The 25,024-nt window shown below is 41.7% G+C and overlaps 1 protein-coding gene across 6 annotated transcripts in view; it reads left to right on the top strand.

The window, feature by feature from the left end:
* Window positions 1-23,521, top strand: part of ENA (DnaJ/Hsp40 cysteine-rich domain superfamily protein) — a 74,569-nt gene extending 51,048 nt beyond the window's left edge. For 2 of the 6 annotated variants that reach the window (XM_087678052.1, XM_087678047.1), the window contains 2 exons: window positions 22,091-22,145; window positions 23,118-23,521. In XM_087678052.1, the coding sequence (XP_087534178.1) occupies window positions 22,091-22,145; window positions 23,118-23,247 (185 nt within the window). In that variant the 3' untranslated portion in view covers window positions 23,248-23,521. Of the gene's footprint in view, window positions 1-22,090; window positions 22,146-22,227; window positions 22,657-23,117 lie in introns of those variants that run through there. The other 4 variants (XR_015690888.1, XM_087678049.1, XM_087678048.1 and 1 more) reach the window with 4 other exon arrangements.
* The last annotated feature ends 1,503 nt before the right edge of the window (window positions 23,522-25,024 follow it).

Below are 25,024 nucleotides of genomic sequence, written 5' to 3'. Positions count from 1 at the left end.
ACTCTAGATGTAGTGGATCTCTGATGTATTTAGCTTATATTCAGGTATTGTAGCTGACTGTATGTTCACTTGGAGATCACTATTCAATGTACTAGTCACTATGTTTGGTATGTAGATGGGTATGGTTTTCACTACAGCTGTGAAACTATAGATTTGCATTGATTAATGATCATCGGGGAGTGATTAATGAGTGCTTCTTCAGTGTATGATCATTAATGTTCAGTTGGTTTTGTGGACAACAACATATATTATGATGCCATTGATGTTTTAGCTATGGTCTATGCTTCGTTTAGGCTATGTTATGGTTTGGTTTTGGCAGATGAGTTGAGCTCATGAGAAATAGACATGTCACATGATAATTTGGCAAATTTTTGAGATTCCTTGTGAGTCTTATGTTATGTCATGTTGGTTGGTAATTTTCAACATGTGTTGGGCGTATGGAATGATTAAGTAACAATGCGCAATATTGTGTTAACTATGATGCCTCGTGGAAATTCGAGTCCACTATTTTGCTTTTGATGCATTTGGGAGTGTAGTCCGGGAAGATTGCAAGGATTTTGAGGGGGAGGGCTCTCATGAGGATACATATTTTTGAAACCTCACTTAATATATGGATTAATTTTTAATCACATGGTTAAGTAAACATTGCACATGTGAGGTGTAATCATGGGATGGCAAAGGCATAAGTTGCTATAAGTTATGTTGCACAAGTACTTGGTGTTATCTGGTGAAAGTTGTTGGCCCTAGGTCATTCATTTGGCCATAAGTGTTAGTTGTTGGTGACACTAGAGAAGTAGTGTTTAATGGTACCTAACGCCAATCTAATGGTTAAATATGAGATAGAGACACTTGGGAATGTCAGTTGTCAAGAATATTTAATTATTGGCTAGTTAGATTATTTTTTTGAGCATTGAAATTATTATTAGATTAATTTTCAGTATTTAAAGATTAAAAATTAATATTTAATTATGGATAATGTTGGAAAATGGGATTAGAAGGCTACCACTTGGCACCCCAAACATTGTGAGAGAGAAAGAGGTTGTTAGAGAGCAAGGAGAGGTTGCTGATGTGATTTGCAGCCACTAGGAATCAATTCTACAAGAAGTGACAACAATTTGGAGCTCTCTAGGAGTAAGTGATAGCAGCCCAAGGTCCTTTTGGTGTAGATGACAGCACATAGGAGGGGGCAGCAGTCTTTCTGGTAGACCTAAGCTATAAGTTATAGCTTCCATGGCTGTTTGAGACAGGGCAGTAGCAGTAAATGATTGATTTTGTTCAATTCTTTGCGAAGAAAGTCTGAAGTTTTTCTCTCCTTCGTATTCTCTCTCATCTCCCAGCTTTTCTATAGCCATTGCTCCGAAGATTACAACATTGAGAAATTTCAGATTTCTCCGTTGTAAAACCTAGTCTGTAGCAAAAATTAGGGTTTAGTAGCAACGTTGGGATGTGTGTCGAAAATTGGAACAATAGCGCTAAAGATGTTTTCAGTCAAATTCTAGTGGAGGACCAGAAAATCAGTGAATTTGGGGCATTTTTCATCTCCATCAAAGCAGGTGTAGACCAATTGATTGTCCAAATCAAGGTGCAAATTAGATTGAAGACTTGCTGGTCATTTTGGATAGCAAGGGTAGTTGGAATACCGAAAGGGATTGGGAAAATCCCATTGTATGCACATCAAATTCTTCTTCTATTAAGTGAAAGAAATACCAAAAGGGAGGTTAGTTTTAGGACCAACAAGCTGTCCCTTATTTAAGATTGAGAGGTAATTTGCATCTCTTAGTTTTGTAATAAGTATTAGTGCTGTAACTAAGTTGTAATTGGGAAATTACTACCCATCGACGGAAGGAAGGCTAGTTTCGGTCCAACTTATGTACCTTCCAATCATAATTTGTTGCCATAGCAATTACACATCTCACGGCACTCATATGGGATGTAGGAGCAAAAGTCTCTCCATAATCTATGCCCTTTTTTTATGCATAGCCTTTGGCTACCAACCGGGCTTTGTACCTGTCAATGGTACCATCAACCTTGCGTTTGAGTTTAAAAATCCGTTTTGTGCCAATGGCCTTCTTGCCAAGTGCTAAATCCCCAAGATCCATGGTAGACTTAGTGGCAATAGAGCCTAACTCATCCTGCATGGCTTGCATCCAATGTACATCTTGCTAAGCTTCGCCCAAGGAAGCGGGCTTATCATCATCCAACAGTGAGCTCATAAATACATGCTTATCACAATCATGTACTTAAAATCAGCCAAATGGGCTCCCCTTGCATCATGTGCTGCATGCCTAGCAACCCTTCTAGTGCATTAAGCTAAAGGAGCATCCATTTAAGTCTCCTGGAGAGTTTGAAACAACCATCGAGGGATTGTTTTTGGTGCATCTATAGCAGCCCTTTCATACTATATTGCATCTTCCATTGCATGTGGCAAACCATTATCAATACCTTGGTGTTCAGTATATGGTGCAATAATAACTTGTTGTATTATGTTTGTCCGGCCATTTACAACAAGCATAGAGTCCAAAGAAAGTGGCAAGAGGCTCTCAAAAATATCACCAATGTTATGGGTGGTTGGCATTTGAAATTGATCACGTGAAGATGTAGCATTTTCAGCAGATATGACATCTCTACTGACAAAAACTTTCTTTATGTGTGGGTCATATAAGTGATAGCCCTTACTTTCCAAACTGTAGCCAATAAATATACATTTTACAGCCTTGTCATCAAGCTTCCCATAAAGCTTTTTCGGAACATGTACATCGGCTATGTAACTGTAACTAGCCTTCCTCCTCGGATAGGGTGGTAATATACAAATTTACTTATTGATCTTGGACAATGCACACCCGATTGGCCCCAAAATTGGCGCTCCTTCCAGTATTTCTTTAGCTTTATTGAAGAAAAAGTTGACTTACAATGGGATTCTCCCAATCCCTTTCGGTATTTCAACTCCCCTTGCTGTCCAAAGTGACCCGCAAGTCTTCAATCTATTTTGCCTCTTGATTCGGGCACTCAATCGGCCTTACCCACTTCATAGACGATGGACATGCCCCAAATTCAATGGTTGGCTAGTTCTCCACCTGAACTCAGCTGAAATTCACCTTCAGCCTTGTTGAAGCCAAGTCTTGGAGCTTCCAATTTTTGGCACGCTTTCCAAGGCTGCTGCTAAACCCTAATTTCTGCTATAAATTAGGGTTTACAGCATAGAAATTTGCAATTTCTCAGTCTCCAAGGGTCCAAATGTTGAGATCTTCGGAGCAAGGTTGTAAAATTGCTGGGAGTTGAGAGGGAAAGCTGTAGAGAGAGAAAATTCAGAGTTTTGTCACGAAGAATGACTGAATATCAGTTAAATGCAGCTGCTGCCCTGCCACAACAGCTCGTAGATGCAAAGAATTGAAGAAGAAACATTCCCTGTCTCAATAGCCTGTAGATGCTGCCTCGTGCTGTTGATTGGTCTTCTCCTACCCTTGGTAGCCTTAGAAGATCCTCCAATGGCTGTAAATCAAACCAACAACCTCTCCTCTCTCTCTCTCTCTCTCTCTCTTGCAGGCTGAATTTATAAAAATGCTTCTCTCTAGCCTCTAAAGACGTTTTTCAGTCTTGCATGGGCATTTTTAACAAGTGGCAACCTTTCCAAAAACCATTTTTAATAATTAAATATTAATTTTTAGTCTTTAAATACTGAAAATTAATCTAATAAATATTTCGGTGCCTTAAAAATAATATGACTGGCCATTAATTAAATTGGCTAGGCAACTTTTATTCGTGAGTGTCTCTATGCCATCTTTGACCATCAAATTGGCATTAGGTACCATTAAACGATACTTCTCTAGTATCACCAACTGACACTTATGGCCAAATGGATGACCTAGGTAAACAACTTGCACCAGATACCACCAAGTATTTGTGCGGCATAACTTATAGCAACTTTTGCCTTCGACATCTCATGATTTCTCTGGGTCTGAGGCTCGTAAATTTACTTTAACCCCAGTTGTACCTCACATATGCAACATTTACTTAATCATGTGATTGAAAAATTAATCCACATGTTAAGTGAGGTTTAAAAAATACAGGTCCTCATGACAGCTCTTTCCCTTGAAATCTTTACAATCATCCTCGATTGCACTGTCAAATGCATCAAAAGCAAAGTACTACACTAGAATTTCCATAGGGAATGATAGTCAACATAACATTGCCCACTGCTATTCAACCATTCCATATGCCCAACATATGCTGAAAATTACCAGCCAACATAACATAACATATTGCCAGATTATCATATGACATGTCCATTTCTCATGAGCTCAACTTATCCAGCAAAACCAAACCATAGCATAACATAACCAAGCATAAACCATGGGTAAAACATCAATGGCATCATAATATATGCTATTGTCCATGGAACTAGATGTAAACCATTGAAAACTTAGCATAATCTGATCATAAACTGATTACTTGCTGATCTGAGAACTGATCACAAACTGCTGCAAATGTGATCCCAAACTGGTCGCAAACTCATTGCAAAAACTGACCAGCAATTTGTGTAAAAACTGATGCACAACTGATCCTTAAAGTGACCATAAACGGTTCTCAAGCTGATAAAAAACTGATCAGAATTTTTGTCTCAAAATTGAGACAAAGTTCATGCTAAATTTTTCATAAGCCGATGCAAAAGTATAGCTCTAGTTTCCGGGTGAAACTCATACTCATTTGTATACATCTCACAGTGACTAGTACACTAAGTAGTGATCTCATGGCAAACATATTGTCAGCGCAATACCTTGGATGCATGCTGAATACATCCGAGATCCACTACATACGAGAGCTATCCATAACTGGAGGAGTGGAAGTGTTGCCTCTCCCTTGAGCATTAGGCAATACTCCCAGACCCTTGCTCTATTGAACCTGACGGAGCCCGAACTAAAGTCGGCTCTAACTGAAAGGCATCTAGATAAAGCTGCAACAATTTACGATGGTCTGTCAAGTCATCCTCTTTCATCCATTTGGCATCCATTGGTGAATAATTCTGAAATTTCACCAAGTATCTCTTGGAAACTTTACGTTTGACCTTTCTTTCCTTATGTGTCAAAATCTGCTCAGGTACCAAAATCTCATCTAGCTCCTCAAACTCATGCTGAATTTTAGCAGACATATCCTCTGGCACATCACCATGAAAAAGCCTCAACAAACTGACATGAAAGGCATTATGTACCGGAGGTAATTTCAGCCGATATGCCACATCACTGATCTTCTCCAACACTTGGAAGGGCCCATAGTATCTTATACTCAACTTCGGATACAATCTTTCTCTTCTTTTTATCTTTTTCAGCCTTGCCTTTTCAAAACGCAGCAATACATAATCACCCTCTGGAAATTGCAAAACACGTCTGTGTCGATCAACTGTCTTCTTTTGCTTTTCTTGCGATCTCTGAAGTGCATATTTTATCTTTACATAGGCTACATCCAAGTTTTCCCAATGACGATCAGCCTCGAAGATCTTATCCTTAGTTTGCAGAATAGGTGGTACCTTCTTGCCACCGTCAACCACCTCAAATGGAGCTTTGCGCGTAGAACTATGCACTGTGTTGTTGTAAGCAAACTCAACCAAGGGCAAATACTACTCCCACTGTGTCTTGTGGTTTGAAACATAGCACCTCAAAAGATTTAACACTGTGGAATTTGCTTGCTTAGACTGACCATCTGTCTGCGGATGGAAGGAGGATGAGAATTTTAGTGTGGTACCCATATTCTCAAACAAACGCTTCCAAAATAAATTGGTCATCCGGGGGTCTTGATCACTAATGATTGACTTTGGCATACCATGATACTTAAAGATGTGCTGCAAAAACAATTGTGCCATATGATTAGCCTTTATTTTCTTCCTCACCGGAATGAAATGGGCTTGTTTGCTAAACCTGCAAATGATAGTCAATATCCCATCATTCCTTGTATATCCCATTATTTCCTATAGGTGTCTTAGGAAGCTAAAAAATAAAGTCCATTGCAATGCTCTGCCAAGGCTTATCTGGAATAGGCAAGGGCTGCAACAAACCTGACATCTTTTGCCTATCATGCTTTTCCTTCTGGCATACGATGCATGTCTTAACAAACTGTTCTATATCATACCTCAAAGCTGGCCAACAAAAGAAATGCTCCACTGCCTTGATTGTGGTATCAATACCTCTATGTCATGCATATGGAGGAGTATGACTTTCAGTGATAACTCTAGGCCTTAACTGCTTTGTGATACATAGTCGTCCATGCATTATCAGAAATCCATCTCTTAGCACAAAGTGTTCATGCCTTTGGCCATTGGAAAGTTGATCATAAACATTAGCAAAGTCCGAATTAGCAACATATTGCTCTTTCATGGCATCCAACTCAGTGTGATAAACCATGCTGATGGCTGAAATTTGTGGCTTACGTGAGAGTGTATTAGCCACAATATTCTTTTTACTATCAATATGTACAATCTGAAAATGAAACATAGAGAGAAAATTTGTCCATCTCATATGCTTCTCTGATAAGTTTGTTTGCGTCAAAAAGTACCTCAAAGTTTGATGGTGTGTGTGCACTGTAAAATGAGCCCCTAACAAATAATGTTTTCACGTAGACAGTGCATGAATTTCAGCCAAGAGCTTTTTCTCATAGACTTGCAAATTTGTTTCTGCACCGTGGAGAATTCGGCTCTCATAAACCACAACTTGGCCGTCTTGCATAAGAACAGCCCCAATGTTGTTACCACATGCATCACATTAAACTATGAATGACTTCCTTAAATCGGGCAACACAAGCATGAGATTTGAAGTCATCTTTTCCTTCAACTTTTCAAATGCTGAAATTTCCATTGCTCTCCATCTAAATGGCACATCCTTCCTCTGCAAGGCATGCAATGGAGATGCAATCTCAGCAAACCCACGTACATACTTCCTATAGTAAGAACATAAACCCAAGAAGTTGCGGATCTTATGCATATTCCTCAAAGGTGGTTATGATCGTATTGCTTTAACCTTTGCAGGGTCCATGCGAATACCATCAACCGATACAATATGCCCCAAAAAGTGGATTTCATGCAAGAAGAATTCACTTTTCTTATAACCAACCTATGGTCACGCAGTTCATTGAAAACAATATCCAAGTGCTTTCTATGCTCCGCCTCGTTCTTTGAATAGACAATCATGTCACCAAAGAAAATGTCCACAAATCCTCTATATGGCCTGAAGATACGATCCATCATCCGATTAAAAGTGGCAGGAGCATTTGTAAGTCCAAAAGGCATAACAAGAAACTCATACAATCCAAAAGATGTCCTAAAAGCTGTCTTAGGCACATCTTCTGGTCTAATGCGTATCTGATGATACCCACTTGTCAAATCTATACGGCTGATATGGATGCCCCTTGCAATCTATCCATATTATCATCGATCCGAGGAATTGAAAAGCGATTCTTTATTGTGATCTTGTTCAGACCACGATAATCAATGCACATGCACGATGAATCATTCTTTTTTTGCACCAAAAGCATTGGAGAATAAAAAGGAGATGAGCTAACAACTCATTTACTTGACTCATAATCTTCTCTTGTTGGGTTGCACTGACTTTGTAGGGTGGCTTATTAGGTGGGCTACTTTCAAGGATAAGATCTATGCCATGATCTTCTGGCGTTTCAGGTGGTAGCTGCCCTAGAAGTGACTGAGAGAAGCAATCATCATATATTTTCAGAAATGACATGCGATCCTTCTCTAACTTAGACATGTTCCCAACATTCTCACTATCATCTTTATCCTTAATAAAAACCAAGTATACTGAAAGATGATTTTTATTACTTTAGAAAGGGCAGTTGCAGATACAACATGGATAGATTCACCTTTCAACTTTACATCAAGTGTGAATACATTTCCCTTATACTAAACAGTGATATTTTTTGTATGAGAATCAATCAGTGCATGCATACGGTGACACCACGGCATACCAAGCAATACATCACAACCCTCAACTGGAGCAATGAAGAACTCTTTGCTGTCCACATATCCTTGTATATGCAACTGAAGCTTTCCAATGAGCAGTGTGACGGGCTCTGCATGGCCTTTACATGCCATTCCAACTTCCCCCATGGGTCCCATCTCATCCTCCCTGATGCCTAGACAGGCGGCCATGTCAACAGAGATGAAGTTGGCTTGTGCACCATTATCAAAGAAAATCAATGCATATTGATCCCTAATTTTGCTCCATGCTCTGCACAACTCAGTAGCATTATCATTGGGCTGATCATTAACAGCATCGAGCACCAATCCCACTGATGTTTTAGGCTTCTTTCCTTTAGAATCTCCCTGATTTTCTGATTTTCCAATTTGTTGCCTATTGGGACAGTCCCTTGCAATGTGACCCTCTTGTTCACAAATAAAACATTTATTTGCAGCCATCAATTCCCTACGTTGTGCCAATGTTTTCGAGCCCTTTCTTGGTTGTTTTGGCCTCTTTTCAGGCTAATATTCAGATCTGCCCCTTTTCTCAACCTTAAACAACTTTTTATTCGGCTTCTCCCCACTCTCTAGGAAGCCCGAATCCTTCCCACGCAGCAAAGCATCGGCTGTTGGATTACATCCCGTCCCTCGCCACCACAGAGGAGATGGAACACTCCCTTCTAGCCCCCTTCACAGAGAAGGAACTAGGGGAGGCTTTCCATACACAGGACGAGAAGAAATGCCCGAGAGAGGATGGCCTCTCTAAGGCTTTCTTCATCACCTACTGGGACTCCCTATTGATGGCCTTCCAGGAAATTTTCACTTCAGGACAGATGCGGAGGAGTCTCTCGGCAGGCCTTATCAGTCTTCTCGCCAAAGGGGTAGACCGGCTGGGGCTCTCCCAGTGGAGACCGATCACCTTATTGTCAGTGGCCTATAAGGCATTTGCAAAGATGATTGGTAGGCGATTACGCCCCGTGCTTCTAGATATCATCCATGATACACAAATAGGCTTTGTACAGGATAGGAGAATCCTAGACAATGTATTCACCTTCTTTGAGACGACAGAGTGGGCGCAGCAGAGTGGGCAGAGACTGGCCATACTACTCTTGGATTTTGAGAAAGCTTATGACAGGGTGGATTGGGATTTCTTGGAGGGCACCATGGTGAGGTTGGATTTTCCCCAGGCTTGGATTCGTGGGGTCTCTGCACTTTACAGATCGGCCACCAACAGAATTCTCATAGGTGGTAGGCGAGGGGTGGAGTTTCGACTGGAGAGATTGGTCCGGCAGGGCTGTCCCTTGGCCCCGTGTCTGTTCCTACTCTTTGTAGAGGCGATGTCTCATTTTCTCAGGTCACGCGTGAGTGGATTACGCAGTCTTCAACTTCCCGTGAGAGAGGAGACTGAGTTGTTAGACTTAGAGTATGCAGATGATACATGACTCTACATAGAGGACGATGAGTTGATGCTGGAGAGAGTGAGGTTGGCTCTTGAGGTGTTCTGTTCTGCAACGGGAGCGAAAATCAACTGGCGAAAGTCAGTTGGTTTCCTCACAGACCCGGACTCTAGCACGGAGTGGGGCGTCCACATGGGATTTAGATGGGTGAGTAGAGGGCAGACCGTTCGTTACCTAGGGTTCCAGGTGGGACTCGACATCACTTCTACCCAGCAGTTTCTTCCAGTCCTCGATTCTATTCGGAGGAAGTAGACCTACTGGAGTACGACTCGCCTCTCACTAACAGGCCGAGCCCTGGTGGTTAACCAAGTCCTGGCGACAGCCTGGTACATCACCTTGTGTTGGTGCTTCTCCTCGTTCTTCATAGTGCAGCTTTGCCGCCTAGTGCGGCATTTCCTTTGGTCCGGGTCAGACGGCTCTAGGGATTCCAGGGCCAAGGTGGCTTGCACAACCTTCATACGGCATCGATTAGAGGGAGGCCTAGGGATCATAGACCCAGAGTATCAGAGTATGGCCCTCTTGGGCAAGCTAGTTGTTTGCAGCCTCACACCAGGAGGGTAGACATGAAAGGTCTTATTGCAGGAGGGTCTTTAGGATTGTAGACTGAGGCTTGGTGGTGAGTGGAGGCCGTCCCTGAGATGGATCTTCAAGTCAACCTAGATCACCCCGCCCAGATCACCTTTTCTGCGTAGTTTCCTCCGCGTATGGCAAGGCCTCTGTAAGGCCCTAATCTAGAGCCCCCCAGGCTGTGAGGAGGAGATAGATCGTCAGCCAATAATCTGGAACCCCTAGGTCAAAGATCGGGAAGGGGCACAGATTGGCAAGCGCCTCCACATCTAGTGGGCTGGTTGGGAGGCCGGTCCGGCTTGTACCATCAAGACATGGGAGAAAGTGTATAGGATGGTGGATGAGGAGGTAGTGTAGCGAGTATCTGGCTGCTAGAGAGGAGCGGAGCTGAGGAGAAGGGAGATAGATGCAGCAATACCTCAGGAGTGGTTGCTTCCCCAAGACTTAGAGCTAATAGAGCCTGGGGAGGTATGGGCTGCTAGATTTTCACTAGGAGGCATCCTCCTATAGGTGGCAGGTAGAGTGGGCGGTGCTCCACTTGGGACCCTCTTCACCATATATAGGAGGGGGGGGCGTCTGGCCCTTAACAAAGGGCAGCAAGAGGAGGGGATAGTTGTCCTTTCATGGAGGATCCGGGTGATTGGCCTTTAGGGAAAGACATGGCGGCTGGACCCATTTGTCTTCTGGTAGGAGCTCAAGGAGTGGCGCCTCTGGATTTGGGAGGGCAGGCCACTTGATGAGCTGGAGTGGGGCCCAAGAGAGTAGCTATGGCCGGCCACAGCAGTCGCCAAGAATCCATCGAGGTTCTTGGAGTACACAGCCAGGATTGGCAAACACGTACTGATGTAGGAGGATATGGATTAGGTGCCGTCTCGTAGTAGGCACTGGGCGGAGCACGCCATCATGGAGCCTTTTCGATGGACCTTCTGGTGCCGCCTTTGGGATAGTTGGAGGCCGAGTGAAACCAACCTTCCTTCTTGGAATGGGCGGTGATAACCTGATTTAAGAGTTAATTACAGCAATAAATAAATGCACATAAAACGAAATACACACTTTACCATAACATTCTTGGATAGTAGACTTCCTGTTGGCCCCAAAACTGGTGCCCCTTGCGGTATTTCTTTAGCTTTCATTCAATTGGAAGGAGTACAACTTGAGATTCTTCAATCTCCTCATGCTAACCAATTGCTCTTGCTGTCATAAATGACCAGTAAGCCTTTTGGGTCATTTGCCCCTTGATTCACCCAGGACTTCTTCTCCAATTTGACCCTTGGCCGGCCAAATGTTGCCCCAAATCAATTTGGGATGGGCTGGCTCTTGAAATCCCTTGATAATCTTCAATTATCAGCTACTGATTTCAGTTCCTTGGGCCTTCAATCTTTGGCACGGATCCCAAGGTGGCTGCTAAACCCTAATTTCTGCTGTAATTTAGGGTTTACTGCAGAAATTACAGATCATCCCACCAAAAATGGCTGAAATCTCCTCCAAATGGCTGAGAATTGCTGAGCATAGATTGAAGGAGATGAGAGAATGCTATAGAGAGAGAAAATTCTGAGATTTGTCGCGAAGAACTGATCAAAATTAGGTGCTGCTCTACTGTACCAGCCCCAAACGGATGCAGCAACAACAATAGGAGCATCAAAGACTGTGATCTTTAGGAGAAAGTGCATCAACAGCAATTGCCAACGTCCCAAGGTCAAGAATATGCGATCTCCATCACCAAAATGGTCTCCAATGGCTGGGAATTGGCCCCAAAAGTTGGCAGCAACAGTCCAACACCTCTTTCCAACAGCTCCAAAATGAGAAAATGAGATTTCCCTCTCCCTTCAGCCCTATTTAGCCTTTCCCCCACTTGCATGGGAAAGTTTTGCCAAGTGGCAGCTTTCTTAATCCATTTTCAGCAATAATTAATTCTGAAAATTTATTCAGCCCTTAATCCATGCCCATAAAATTAACCTTGCCCATCCAATGGCTAGGCCATTTGCAACCCAAAGTGGTCCCATGCATTAGTTGACCCTTGGACAAGCATTAATCCATTAATTAATGCCTAGTCCCTAGTGTCACCACTGACACTTAATGGCCAATTAATGGTCCTAGGGGCAAACTGTCACCAAAATTCACTTAGAATCTAACAAGTGTAACTGGTTACAACTTTTGCCTTTGATACCCATCTTTTTCACAGGGTTCTTCGGCCTTCAATTGTGAAAAAGTAGCTTGCACCTCACATGTGCAACACATGTGCATCTTTTAATTGCACATTTGATTAATCCTTTAATCAAATGCCAATTAAATATAAGCAAAGCATCAAATTTTCACGTCCTCGTGACACCGAGGAGGGTATCATATTTCATATGGCTGGTGGTACATGGAGGCTTGGCGGTGGGAGGTTGGCTTGTTCAGATGCAGGAGGCATGTTGTATGCGCTGCACACAGCAGCCTCTGAAAACACCAAAGCACTGCCTTTGGTCGTGTGAGGCGGCATAGCTTGTGTGGAGAGGTGCATGCCGCATCCTTCGCCATAGAGCACCAACCTTGGATGGCAGCCAGCCAGGGCTGCCACCTTTTTAATGAGGCCGGGATTCAAGAGAACACAATATTCATTATTGAGGCTGGGTCGTGTACAGTGGTTTGTTTGGAGGCTCTACCCATCCGCCAGGTTCTAGAGCCCATAGCAGACCTCTCTAAGGTATGGGAGATCATAGGGAGTCTTATTGGTTGGCATATCTTGAAGGCACGGTGTCAGGAGGCTTTCGGTGGAGAGAGAATTTCACTACAAGCGGCCTTAGTAGAGCTTTGGGTCTCCATCATCCACTTCTTCCATGGCCGATGGGATCAGAAGAAGGGCGACTCCAGGGCTCGTCAGGAGCTCCGATGTTATTTCATGCACACTTGGGGCGGCCAGGACCTATTTTTCGTGATGCAAGTAGGCAGCCCAAGATAGCGATACACCCCCCTTCCATGGCTTCTTGTCCCCATTCCCCCTTGACGACCTTGAGAGGCTTGTATATATGATATACTTGTGACTTTCATCTGCTCCAGCTAGTCTATTGAGCATGAGCACTCCGTTGTAATCAATTTTTTTGAGTAATATAATCAGCCACATTTTACTTGCAAAAAAAAAGGACCTCCTGGTTGCTACAAGTCACCTATAACATAGTCCCACAAGAACTTCGCTACAAGAAGATTGCAGACTATAAAACTCTACAACGGGTAGTTTGATCTATCAAGTTCATCCTCGTGAGTGAGGACACCAAGGATGTTGCTCTAATCATTAGTCCCTTGATGTGCCATGCTGCCAATAATGAACAAAAATCTGCAGCCAAATACTTCTCCACTAAAGTATAGATTATACTCCTCAGAGTACCAAAAATCCCATCGAAATCATGCAACAAGTACCAAACTGTCACATAAATGCCAAAACGTGTCCTATTTGACCCAAATCAACACAACCAAGAAATAACAGCAATGCATTGTTGTACCACACCTGCCTCGTAATGTGTGCCCTCAAAAGTCCAAATCACAGCAACTTAATGCCGATTCCTATCAAAATTTATTGAATGTTCCCAAGATTTTCTTAACAATCTAACTGTATAGCAATTAAATGTTGTTGTAGTACTTGTTTGCTACTTTGGAATGCGTGTTGGCAAAAGCGCCAAATTTCTTCCTAGAGTTTCAAAGAAATGGAAGAAATTTGTAGCTTACAGCTTGAATTTCTGCAGTAATGTTACCTTGGTGTGTGTCAATAGTGAACAACAGTTGGCATTTGCCTCGTGATGCGTGTCAGAGCCTCTAGGAGAAAAATCCCCAAATTCCTTGCACAAATGTCGATGAAATTGTGCAATGTGGTGTTTCCAATGAAGATTTGCTCATGGAATTGCAAATTGAGCACAAGCCCCAAAATTTTTGGCAAGAATGTCAAAGAAATTGTGAAATTTCTTCAAATTGATTATTAATTTGAGCTTCAGGACTGAAAATTGACGAAAGCTCCAAATTTTGGGTGGCACGAGCTGAGATTCGGAAAGAGATGGCCAAAATAGATGGAAAATTGCAGAAATTTCGAAAAAAAAAATCAAATTTGAAAATTAGGGTTTTTGCACTTTTTAGGGTTTACAGAAAATCGCAGGCATGGCTGAGAATATGGTGGGAATGGTGAGAAAATAAGGGGCAAAGCTGACAACAGCAATAGTTGCTCGGGCTGTGTGTAGGTTGTGTATAGGATTGCGTGTAGACTGAAGACAGCAGTAGTTTGTCCTTTTCTTCCTCGAGCAAAGAGCTGGCTAATAGTAATAGGACCTTAGATAGGGTGGCACTGGCTGACGATGGTTGAGTTGAATCTGTGCGTAGAACCTGCTCTCATATCAAATGTCGGAAAATGATAGCTAGCTATGGAGGAGAGAAAAGAGAGACAATGAGAGTGTGCTGAAGCAAAAGAGTAGAGCGTACTTGCTTGATTGAAAGAATGAGAATGAAAGATATAAGATAGGTCTAAGATAGACCTAGCTCTAACTCAACTAGAGTCAACTCTAACTCTAACTCTAAGAGTGGTGACCCAACTTCTAACTTTAGTTTGTCCTTCTCTTCCTCGAGCAAAGAGCTAGCTAATAGTAATAGGACCCTAGGTGGGGTGGCACGTGCAGGCGATGACTATCGGAAAAATTTCTTTGGAGATGCAATGAACAACGGCCAAGGTTATCATGTACAAAAGATACAATACGATACGATATATATATGAAAAAAAAACAAAAACTTGTCATTTTGGATTACAAATAATAGAACACATGTTTAGAGCTAAAATAGCAATGCCACTTGAGTTAATAGGATGAATACATGAGGGTAACAAGGTAAAACCTCATGCACAACATGTGCAATGTGCTACTAGAAGATAGATGGGAGTGTATACGTAATACATCTTACCACAAAGCAAAGTGTGGGTGGATGGACAAAGTGGTTCTTCATTCTTTTGTGTGTGTGTGTGTGAGAGAGAGAGAGAGAGAGAGAGAGAGAGAGAGAGAGAGAGAGAGAGAGAGAGATGCACTTGGAATCGCATATTCATCTTGGAAGTTGGAAGAGAGAGAGTGAGAGAGACTTGAAATTATGATAATAAACATAAGGCTTGGGAGTTGGAAGATAGTGTGGTCTAGTCTTCATAGGCCAAAAATACCTTTTTTTTGGTACCAATTGATATGGATACATATTGTACGTTATGGCGCGAACTGTACGAAACAAACTAGTCCGTACGTAGTATGAATGCAACTATGAGAAGGGCAGAATATGCATGGGCATCATCAATATTCCATGTGAACATAGGTTCTTCATAGTTGTCCTCGTCAAAGTCTACTAGAAGAGAAGTAGGAGGAACAAAACATTCAGAAGCTCCAAATACAACGTACCATAACCGCTTTGGCACAAATGTTCCATGTGAGATGATTAGGGCCGTGTAATTTGTCATCTATGGAACAACAGAGGGGAACCATGGAGAGGATAGGAATAGAAAATAAAGGAAAGAAGCAAGGAGAGAGAGAATACAGCCAACCAACAGCACAAAGTGCACAAAAAATGGAGTTCGCAAGCAATGGACACAAGCTGATCACAAAAAAGATGGAATGCAACCACCAAACATAGTCAAATAACAGAAGATGGAATACAACCACCAAACAATGTCAAATAGCAGCAGATGCCGCCACCCAGCCTTGAGAAGCAGCTGTCCCTGAAAACACAGATACATAAGAGCCACTTTGGTTGTAAGTCATATACCTTAGTGTTTGTACCATTGTTTTCACTCATGTTAGGGAAGATACAATTGCATGCAAATTGTTTGTGCATCTCTCTCTCTCTCTCTCTCTCTCTCAATACTATGTGAGCTTTGCACCAATTAGAGCGCCTACCTAGCCCTCTCAGCATTCTTGTACCCTTTTGGTTTAAAGCTCGCAGCAGTCCTCTCTTTCATCTTTGCACCTTCAATGTGTGGTGCTACGCTCCAGCTGATCAAGAGAGGAGAAGAAAATAAGGGAACAAGGGAAGAGGAAGAGAAGTAGGAGAAGAAAACAAGCCACAAGAAGAATCCAGTTGCCATCAGTCGTATGCTTGCTAGGTACAGTAAACATTGTGGTCCATTGACAACCATGTGTCATGTGGCATCTCCACGACATCACACACATGTGGGCATAGCTGGTTGCCAGTTGCTAGATCCCTCTTATACCTTTGATGTTATCTCTTATCAAAGCCTTCTTTTTCCTTGTCGAATTCCCATCAAATTTTGGTGAAATCTTTACCGAATTGCCTTTTAATTTTTGGGAACAGTTTCTAGGCATCAGCTCACATTTGGCCCAAGTTGCTGGCTTTGCTGCTAGCTGAACTACCACCATTGCAGGTGGTTTCACTCGCTGCTGCTACTGCTGAACATTGTGGTTTTGGACAGTGGCACATTTTCAATGTGCTGATCACATCCATGTAGTCAGATCATACATCCAAAGCTCAGTTTGACAAGTATTACTCTTTTCCCTCGCTGTTTTTATGTGCAGGTACATCAAACAGAAGCAAGAAGCCCTAAAAAGAGAGAGAGAGAGAGAGAGAGAGAGAGAGAGCATGCAATTTACGAAAAAAAAAAAAAGAGAGAGCATGCAATTTGCAGCATACATATTTGAGTTAAACACTGTTTTTATTGACCAATTGGTGGATGCTTTTGGACATGATTCGGATGCTGAGGAAGGGGAAGACATGGTTCCTTGTCTTGAGATGGAGGTCGACTATTTCGAGGTTCCACCTGGCCTTAATGCATAATCACCAATTAAACATAGCAAACATGCCTCTGATGCTTTGAGGGAGGAAATTAATGGAATGCTACCAACTGATAATCATGTGCGCTCCTAAGTGTAGGTCACATCTGTTAGACTCTCATGACCTTGATTGGGGACACTTATGGGAGTTTACCAATACTTTGTTGGGTGATTATATTCAACACGACTGTGAAGTATTCTCTGAGGAGGATCAAGATGATGTTTTAGATGCAACTATTAATACCAAGACAATGCTGTGTTCTTTCTTGGCATTTTATGAAAGAGGGGTCATCCTCTTTTTCATGGGTAGAATCCCAGTGCTTTCATGGATCTGCTAGTGGCGCAATTCAATGCTATTGGTTTGGGTGACTATGTGGAGGAAATTTTCATAGGACCATGGGGATTCTATGCAGTAATGTTCAAATCAACAATGCTCCACAATAACCCGTTGGCAAAGGTGCCTCTGTTTTAATCGATGTCTTATTCATGTGGTACCATGGAGTCCAATGCTTGACGTTCAATGCTTGCTTCAATAGGCTTGCCCGGTTTGGGTGGAAGTGGAGGCATGCCTTGTTGTGTATTGGCCTTTACTTAAGGAAGCTATGGCAGCCATTGGGACAATCTTGGTGCCCCCTAGCTTGATGGCCACCAATCATAATCTCATGTGTATGCTATGGGATACTGCTCGCAAGCAGCCTAAATGGTTAAGGCTAAACTGTCTTGGAATGTCATCCTTGCATTACCATTTGAAATGGGGCACCTTTGTTGGTCATTGTTTCTCTTGCAGGCAGCTAGGGTGCTTTATGGTTGTTTGCCCAAATGAAAGGGTAATTCTAGAGGCAGGAATTCCACTAGTGTGGTTGAGGAAGATCTCATGATTGATGGCTCTTAGGATAAGGGGATTCGAGCACCCACTAACATAGACAAATGGCAAAAACCTATGTAGTCCTAGGATCAATCGGAATAGGGTTGGATGGATGTCGGTTCCAAAAGGAACAAAAGATTAATATGGACATCTCAGATGCTAAATGTGGTGCTGCCCAAGACTCCTTACGGACCTATGTGCGATGTAAGGATAAGCAGCCTAAGGTGCATCCATTTGCTTCTTACATGGTCTCTTTTGCACCGTAGGATGCTTTTGTCGGGAAAACCCTTGTGGATCACTTCAAAGATCCCCCAACTACACTTGCTTTTGATATACAAGGTAAGGTGATCACTCCACGGGATCAACATTCTCCTAGATTTGTGCCCATGAAGGGACATGATCCCTCTACCTCTAAATCGATGAGGCAACACATGAACACATTTGCAGTATTGGCAGATTTCTTGGATGAGGGAGTGCTTGAGTTGTTAGCACAAAAAGTTAAAGCGAGGCATGGCTAGCCTTGCCCTTGATTTTGCTCTTGATTACATATGAAAGTTGCTACTTGGACTGTGTGTGGCATTTTCTTGTGCAAATAGCAGTATGACATATGGCACATCTTGCATGGAAATCAATGGGATGTTGTATGTGCCCTTGAACACAAAAATCATGGTGAAGCAAGAAAGATTGTGGATTGCCTTGGTTTTTGTCTATTTTATGCTAGGGGCTTTGGACGACACTACTTTGGCATTGTCATGGTGGTTCATGAGAGATTTCAGCGAGTCCTTGTAAAAACTGATGTCCATGGCTGCCTTGTGATTAAAACTGTACTTGATGGGGAGGTCTTGTGGCTAGTTGGTGTCTATGCTTCGAATAATCCCATGTCTAGACTTGATTTGTGAAGTAGATTGACAACCTCTTTGACACTTCGCTGACTAGGATACTGATGGCAAAATTCAACATGTGTGTGAATTCATTGCAGTCTACTTTTGGGCATTTAGTGATGGATGCTCTTGAGGATCGAGTTTGGCAAGAGTTTGCCGTGAATATTCTTAAACAAGACCTTTGGTCCTGGCTGCATCTATCGGATCCGGGATTCACATTTTATTTGGCGTTGTATTCTGCTACATGGTCTAGATTGGATCACATGTATGTGATGCACGATGATGCATTTCTACTAGACATCTTGGATATGCAAATCATGAATCAATATGCCTTATCATATCAATTTGTTCTGCAATTCGAGATGCTTGTGCAATCTGTTGCCCCTTTGCACAATTCTTGGAAAAGCTTACTTTGTGCTTTAATTCCTCTTATTTGAACACCATTTTCTAATGGCTACATGGGATAGTTGCTTGACTACTTCTTGTTAGACTTTCCAATGAGTGGCAATCAATCCTTTGAGCAATTGATTAGTAAATGTGCAGCAAATTGCTTGGTAGCATGGTATTCATCATGCATCCCTTTGCAAATAGCGCCGGCAGGCCGCAAATAAAACTCTTAGCCTTGGTTCATTCATTGCTTCTTGAGTCACCAGACAATGCGTTTTGCCCCCATTGGCCACAAGATTGGTTGATCTCATTCAACAATTCTAATAATATCTTACCAGCAAGCGAAATTGAAATTTCTTATTCAAAATTCGCAAGATGTCTCTTTCCAAATCCATAAATTCTTTTGGGTTTTGCACCCTTTCCTTGCGGGGAGAATATGGTTAGAGTCTAGAACCTGGAGAGCAACATGGTCATGGATCCGTAAACTATTATTCAAATGTACCGAAACTATTTTCTAGATCTTCTTGGCTCTGCTCAAACCCCTTTTGCACAGATCTTTGACGCTCATATGGCTTTTTATCACATGGTTAGGGATCATGTTTCACCTTGACATCCATGATGCCTTGGAAAGTGACATCTGGTAGGATACAATGATGGATGTATTATTGCATTTACCCATGGATAAAAGTTTGGGATGGCCTCACTAACAAGTTTTTTGACACTTATGCCACTAGTCTAGTGAAAACCTTAACCACATATGCCAATAGGTTTGAGAAATAGGTTTTATGCTAGCATGGTGGAAGGAGGGTGTCATTAAATTTATTGCAAAAGTTCCTTCTCCCTTCATTTGAAACAATAGAGACCCATCTCTCAAATGGGTCAATGTATAAAATCTTCTCCAAAGTCTTAGCAAATTCCCTCCACGAGTGCCTCGACATTTTGCACTTCAACCAGTATGGATTCATCAAGCGCATGAACATATTGATAATGCACTAAATGTATAGATGGGGATAAACTATGCCAAGCATTCTAATTAGAAAGTGGTCTTAGTGTAGTGAGACTTGGAAAAGGCATTTGATTATCTGGATTGGTCCTTCATTGCAAAACTTATGCATATTATGGGATTTGGGCCACTTATGTCCTAGTTGATCTATACGTTCTCTTGGCTCTTGGTCAAACAAGGCTGCCCTTTGAGTCCTTTGTTTTTGGCTTTGGCAACTCATTTGGTCCTTACTATGTTATCTCATACGGTGGCCCCTGGGCAGCTGTCTAGTTTGTCCCTTCCTTTTGGACAACATTTTATTAGTCTTTGCCAATGACACCTTCATGATCCTTAATGCAAAAAGGGACAATCTATGTTAGGCATTGGATGTTTGGGATCTCTTTGGTCACGCTTCTGATCTTCGTGTCAACGCTGCAAAGTCCTCTGTTGTCAGCTGCATTGAACTTGACCTTCAGTCCTTGCGATGGCAAGGGTTGATCATACCTCGTGGCAGTGTTGTCATACATTTGGGGTATCCCTTGGGAGTCAATGTTCAGCCCAATGTTTTGTTGGATTGGATCTCACGAAAGATAATGGCAGGATTTATCTATTAGAAATCCTTGGCTTGGCCCTCCATATGTGTCTCAAAGTTGCAGATGAAATCATGCTACCAATGCTCACTTCCTCCCACTCTTGCCTTGGACTATTGCCACTTTGAATGCCATAATAAAGCATGTATGCTTTAAGTTGTGGACCAAGGATTCTTTGCATGCAGGAATATCTTGGATTTCTTGCAGTCATGCTTGTACCCTTAAATGTATGGGTGGTGGGGTTATTCTTTATGTGAAGACTCATGTGGTGACCCTTCTTTGGTCATGCTTTTGAGCTATGTGCACTGATTATCACCTCTGGGTCTTTATTGTCCGGTTTTTCTTGGAAAAACGGGGCCTCATCTATGGTAATACTAGTATACAGGCTTCGTGATGCACTTGCTTAATTTGGATGTCCATATTTTGACACCTTCCCTCTCTTTGGTGAATCATTTGGTTTGTTTTTGGCACTTGGTTCTTCGAAAGCTGCATTGGCATCCTGCGGAGGATCACTTGATGGCTAATTCTTTCTAGATAGAGTTGCTAGTTGTGTCACAATTGCTCTCTTGGGGTGGGAAACAGGAGGATTGCCCCAAATTTAACTATATGGCACGTCTGGGTTTGACTTATATTGTTAATGCCACTCTTGTTGGCTGTGGGAGGTTCATGTCCTTCTGCACAGCCAGGAGACTTTTTCAGATTCCTCGTGGATATCGTGAGTTGTGGGGTCAGCTAGACAGGATGTTACAACTTGTGCAACCCTTTCCTGTACATGTTCCTCATCATCCCTGGCAGGACTGGGATATTCCTCGCCCTCTTAATCTTCAAAAGGCTTCAGCTAACCAGGTTTATCATATCATGATTAAGGATCATCATTGGCTGGTCAATAAAGCCAATGTGACTTGGAGTATGTATAAATCTAAGGTCTGGTGGAAGATGATTGTGATGGAGGACTGGCTAAATAAGACACCCTTGAAATGCAAGTTTTTTTTTGGATGAGTTATCATTGGTGGGCTACCTCTCGCCTCGGCTCTTTTGAAGCACTAAATATCAAATAGCAGCTACCTCTTTTGCATGACCACTGTGGAGTCCTCATGTCACCAATTTATCTCTTGCCCGTTAGCCAAGAAAATCTGGACTTTCTTGTTAGGTATGTGGAGAACTGTGCCTGGTCCATTGCTTTTATCCTCAGAAGTCCTGTCCAGGGCAGAGACCTCTGCTGAGGGGGAAAAGAGGATCAGCTGTTGGTCTTGGAAAGGGCAGCAGATAGTTTCTATGGATCAGCTTTTCAAGATACTATTTGATGGGTATTGGGCAAGAAAGTCACATCGACTTTGATGACTTCTGAGTGCTTCCCACGTTTAAGATTGAGGCTTGAAATTTGAAGGTTCTCACCAACTAATGAGTACAGGTTCAACCTCCTAGCCAACATAAGAGGTCAGTAACCCAATATAGACCAGTATTATAAGTGCAGAAATGTAATGGGGTTAAGGTTACCTATGCATGCCACTAATGTGTGTGCGCATGCATTGATCTATGTAAATTTCAGTTCATAAAAACTATCTTTGCTGTTTGAATCTTTTTGTTGTATGACTTGTGGTTCTGATGCAACTCTGTTTGTGGCACAGGGCGGACAAATTTTGTAGAGTTGGCTATGCTTCCAAAGGGTGAGTGGCCAAATTGGTGAGTTGATACAGCTGCCAAAAAATCTTGGAAGCTTTAATATTCTAGTGCTATGTTTTGATCAATTTGCATTGTGTGACAGCCCCTGGGAAATGATTGGAGCAAATTCTGGTCTATGACAGTCTTCAACCAGTGCTTTAGACTGGGTTGTCAGCTAACCGATTCTGTTTTCAGTGATGACATGGCCACTGGGTTAGGAACATGTACCTTAATGAAAATGCTCTGTGAAGCATTTTTGATGGAGACCAAACTCCTGAATTATCATGCATCCTGACAGAGCTACAAAGATGCTGCATATAGCATCTACAATCTAAAACAAGTTGCTGGATCATCATAGATCCAAAAACTGTGTGCAGCATTGGTGTTCTGCAAAACAAATGAAGATGTTGAGTCATTAGTATTAACTTGAAGGCGTGCAGAGGCTGTTTTAAAAAAGATCAAAATCATGAGCGAGGTTTTCTCTTGTGAAAGTGCTACCTGCTAAGAAATAAGAAAGCTTTACACTTCACATTGTGATGTAAGTGTATTGCTCAACCAATTTTCTATAATCATAGTTTTTGCAAGCCATTTGTGGTTTTTAAAGGAGATCAAGGTTGTTGTCTGGCCATAGTCTGCTGATTCAATATCAAGCATCATTCAACAATCTATTTGGTTTCTGTAGGGACAGCACATGCCATAACCTAGCACAGTTCTGTCTTTCGACCCTGTCTTGATGTCTCTTCAACCTACTTAATCTAGTGCTTTTACTCCATAAGAATTCATTTTCTTATGGAAGCACCTATGGGTGTTTTTATTGATACCCTGCTTTGACTCACCATCTTTTACTTGCTTTCTTTTAGGTCTTTGTGGTCCTCTTTAACTCGGAGTGGTGGAATCTGCTGTGGATGATAACTTTTCATTGCTTTTAATTGTATGCATCTCACACACAAGCATCAATAATTTTGAGGAAGTGCATTTACTTGTTTTCTGTAGGTGTGGAGATTGCAAAGGAAGTGGCTTGGATTTCTGCGGCCGCTGTCTTGGAAGTGGGGAAAGGCGAGGTGTTCTTGGTTTCCATGTAGAGCCACCACCAGAGGCAGCACCAACAAATTCCCCCAACTGATATTGATAATGCCAGAAAAGATGTACATCCTCTCCAGCTCTCTTGTATTCTACGAAAAACATTTTTACTGAAACACAACCAACTGAAATTGCCATCAGCCTTCAGTTCTGCCATCTCTGTTGTGACTGTGGTTTGGAGAATAGTGTGGTCGTTCTTTCTGCTGAACTCTTTTTGATTGCCCAAACTGCAGAAAGAAGTTTCAAGAGTGTACATTATTGGAGAAGGTGCCGAGCTTGGCTGGAGATTGGTTAAATAGTGCATTGCTACTTGCGTCTCTCTCTCTCTCTCTCTCTCTCTCTCTCTCTCTCTCTCTCATGATTTATAATTAAAGAATAGAAATGATCTACAGAGGACATTTAAGAGAGTAGCTAAAATATTTGCTTGGATTAGTTAGTAGATAGCCAATGTGTTTGTCATCCTTTTCTTGAACATGTCAAGTACCAGATAGTTGTTTGTTACTCGATCATTGCATTTATGTATTTAATAGTCCTCTACATGACTTGGTATTTTACCTCATGTATTTCTAGATATGTCATTGGTAGGATCTTATTTTCTTGGGAAAAAGACAATGTCATTATAATTGTTGGAATAATGGCAAGAGGGAAGAGCAATAACGTGGGTAGCAATGGAGAAGAAAAAACTTTTAATCATTTACTAGACTGATAACAAAGAAGACCAAAAGATAAAATACACAGCCTTGCAATGACCAAGGATAATGGGGAAAATGTGTGCAAGCCAGAGAGAAACACTTCTTTAGAAGAAAACAAAAGATGTTGCATATTTCCCTTGGAAGTGACAATGTGAAAATATACATGGATATGTTGGATGGATCAATTTGTGATGCACAATAATGTTCACAACTTTATACATAAATTAATATTCCTTATGAGAGAGGCTTTTATGAATACATTTTCCAAGTTGTCTTGTGTGGACACATGGACCAGCTCAAAGACATCTTTATTGAGAATCACTCCTAAACAAAATAAGAATGTACCTTAATGTGCTTTGGGCGAGTATAGAAGATTGTTTTCTTCATTCAAATAAAGATGTTTCCATTTAGTTTGAAATAAAAAGTATTGCTTGAGCTTTTTGACCATAATGGTGGCTAGTAGTAAGAGGTGATTGTTGAATGCTCGAATGGTCTCTTAAAAGTCCAAGCTCTTAAATGTAACTATGGATGGTGTCCTATACTCAACTTTAAAGGTAGGAGTAAACATAGTAGGTTGCTTATTTCTCAACAAAGGTGTACACGAATTGCCTAGTCTAAAGAAAAATTTATAAGTGCCCAAGGAAAATTATAAGTAGTATGTGGCTTGCCAATGCTTTGAGATTGTGCTATTAAAACTCCTCACTTTGTGATATTGCAATTTGTACTTTCACAGACATCGAGAAGACATGCTACAACTTATTGATCTAAGGGCACATTAACTAGATTGCTTGGATCTTTAAACTCAAGATCGAGCTCTATAGGAGTAGCCATAAGCTTGCATTTCAAAATCAAATCTTTTTAGAAGATTTTGAATTTGCTTTGTTTTTTGTTGTAAATACCATAGTTTTGTTTTAAAATTTTGAATGCTCAAATGTTATTCTAGCAATCCTAAGTTTGATATCTCAATCTAGGTTTATCCCTATTTAATGTCTACATTAGTCTTAATGCCCAGTTTTACCAATTTCCATGTTTTTCCAAAGACAACTTGCATGATGAATTTTCCTCAAAAGGAATCACCTATTCTTCTCAATGCTTTAACATGCAATTCGAGAAATATTTTTTTACTAA

The sequence above is a fragment of the Lygodium microphyllum genome, chromosome 5 (genome assembly GCF_053477565.2).
Source record: "Lygodium microphyllum isolate KBCC chromosome 5, Lygodium_microphyllum_v1.1.10, whole genome shotgun sequence".
NCBI classification, from domain to species: Eukaryota; Viridiplantae; Streptophyta; class Polypodiopsida; order Schizaeales; family Lygodiaceae; genus Lygodium; species Lygodium microphyllum.
This window is presented reverse-complemented; position numbering and strand designations above follow the sequence as displayed.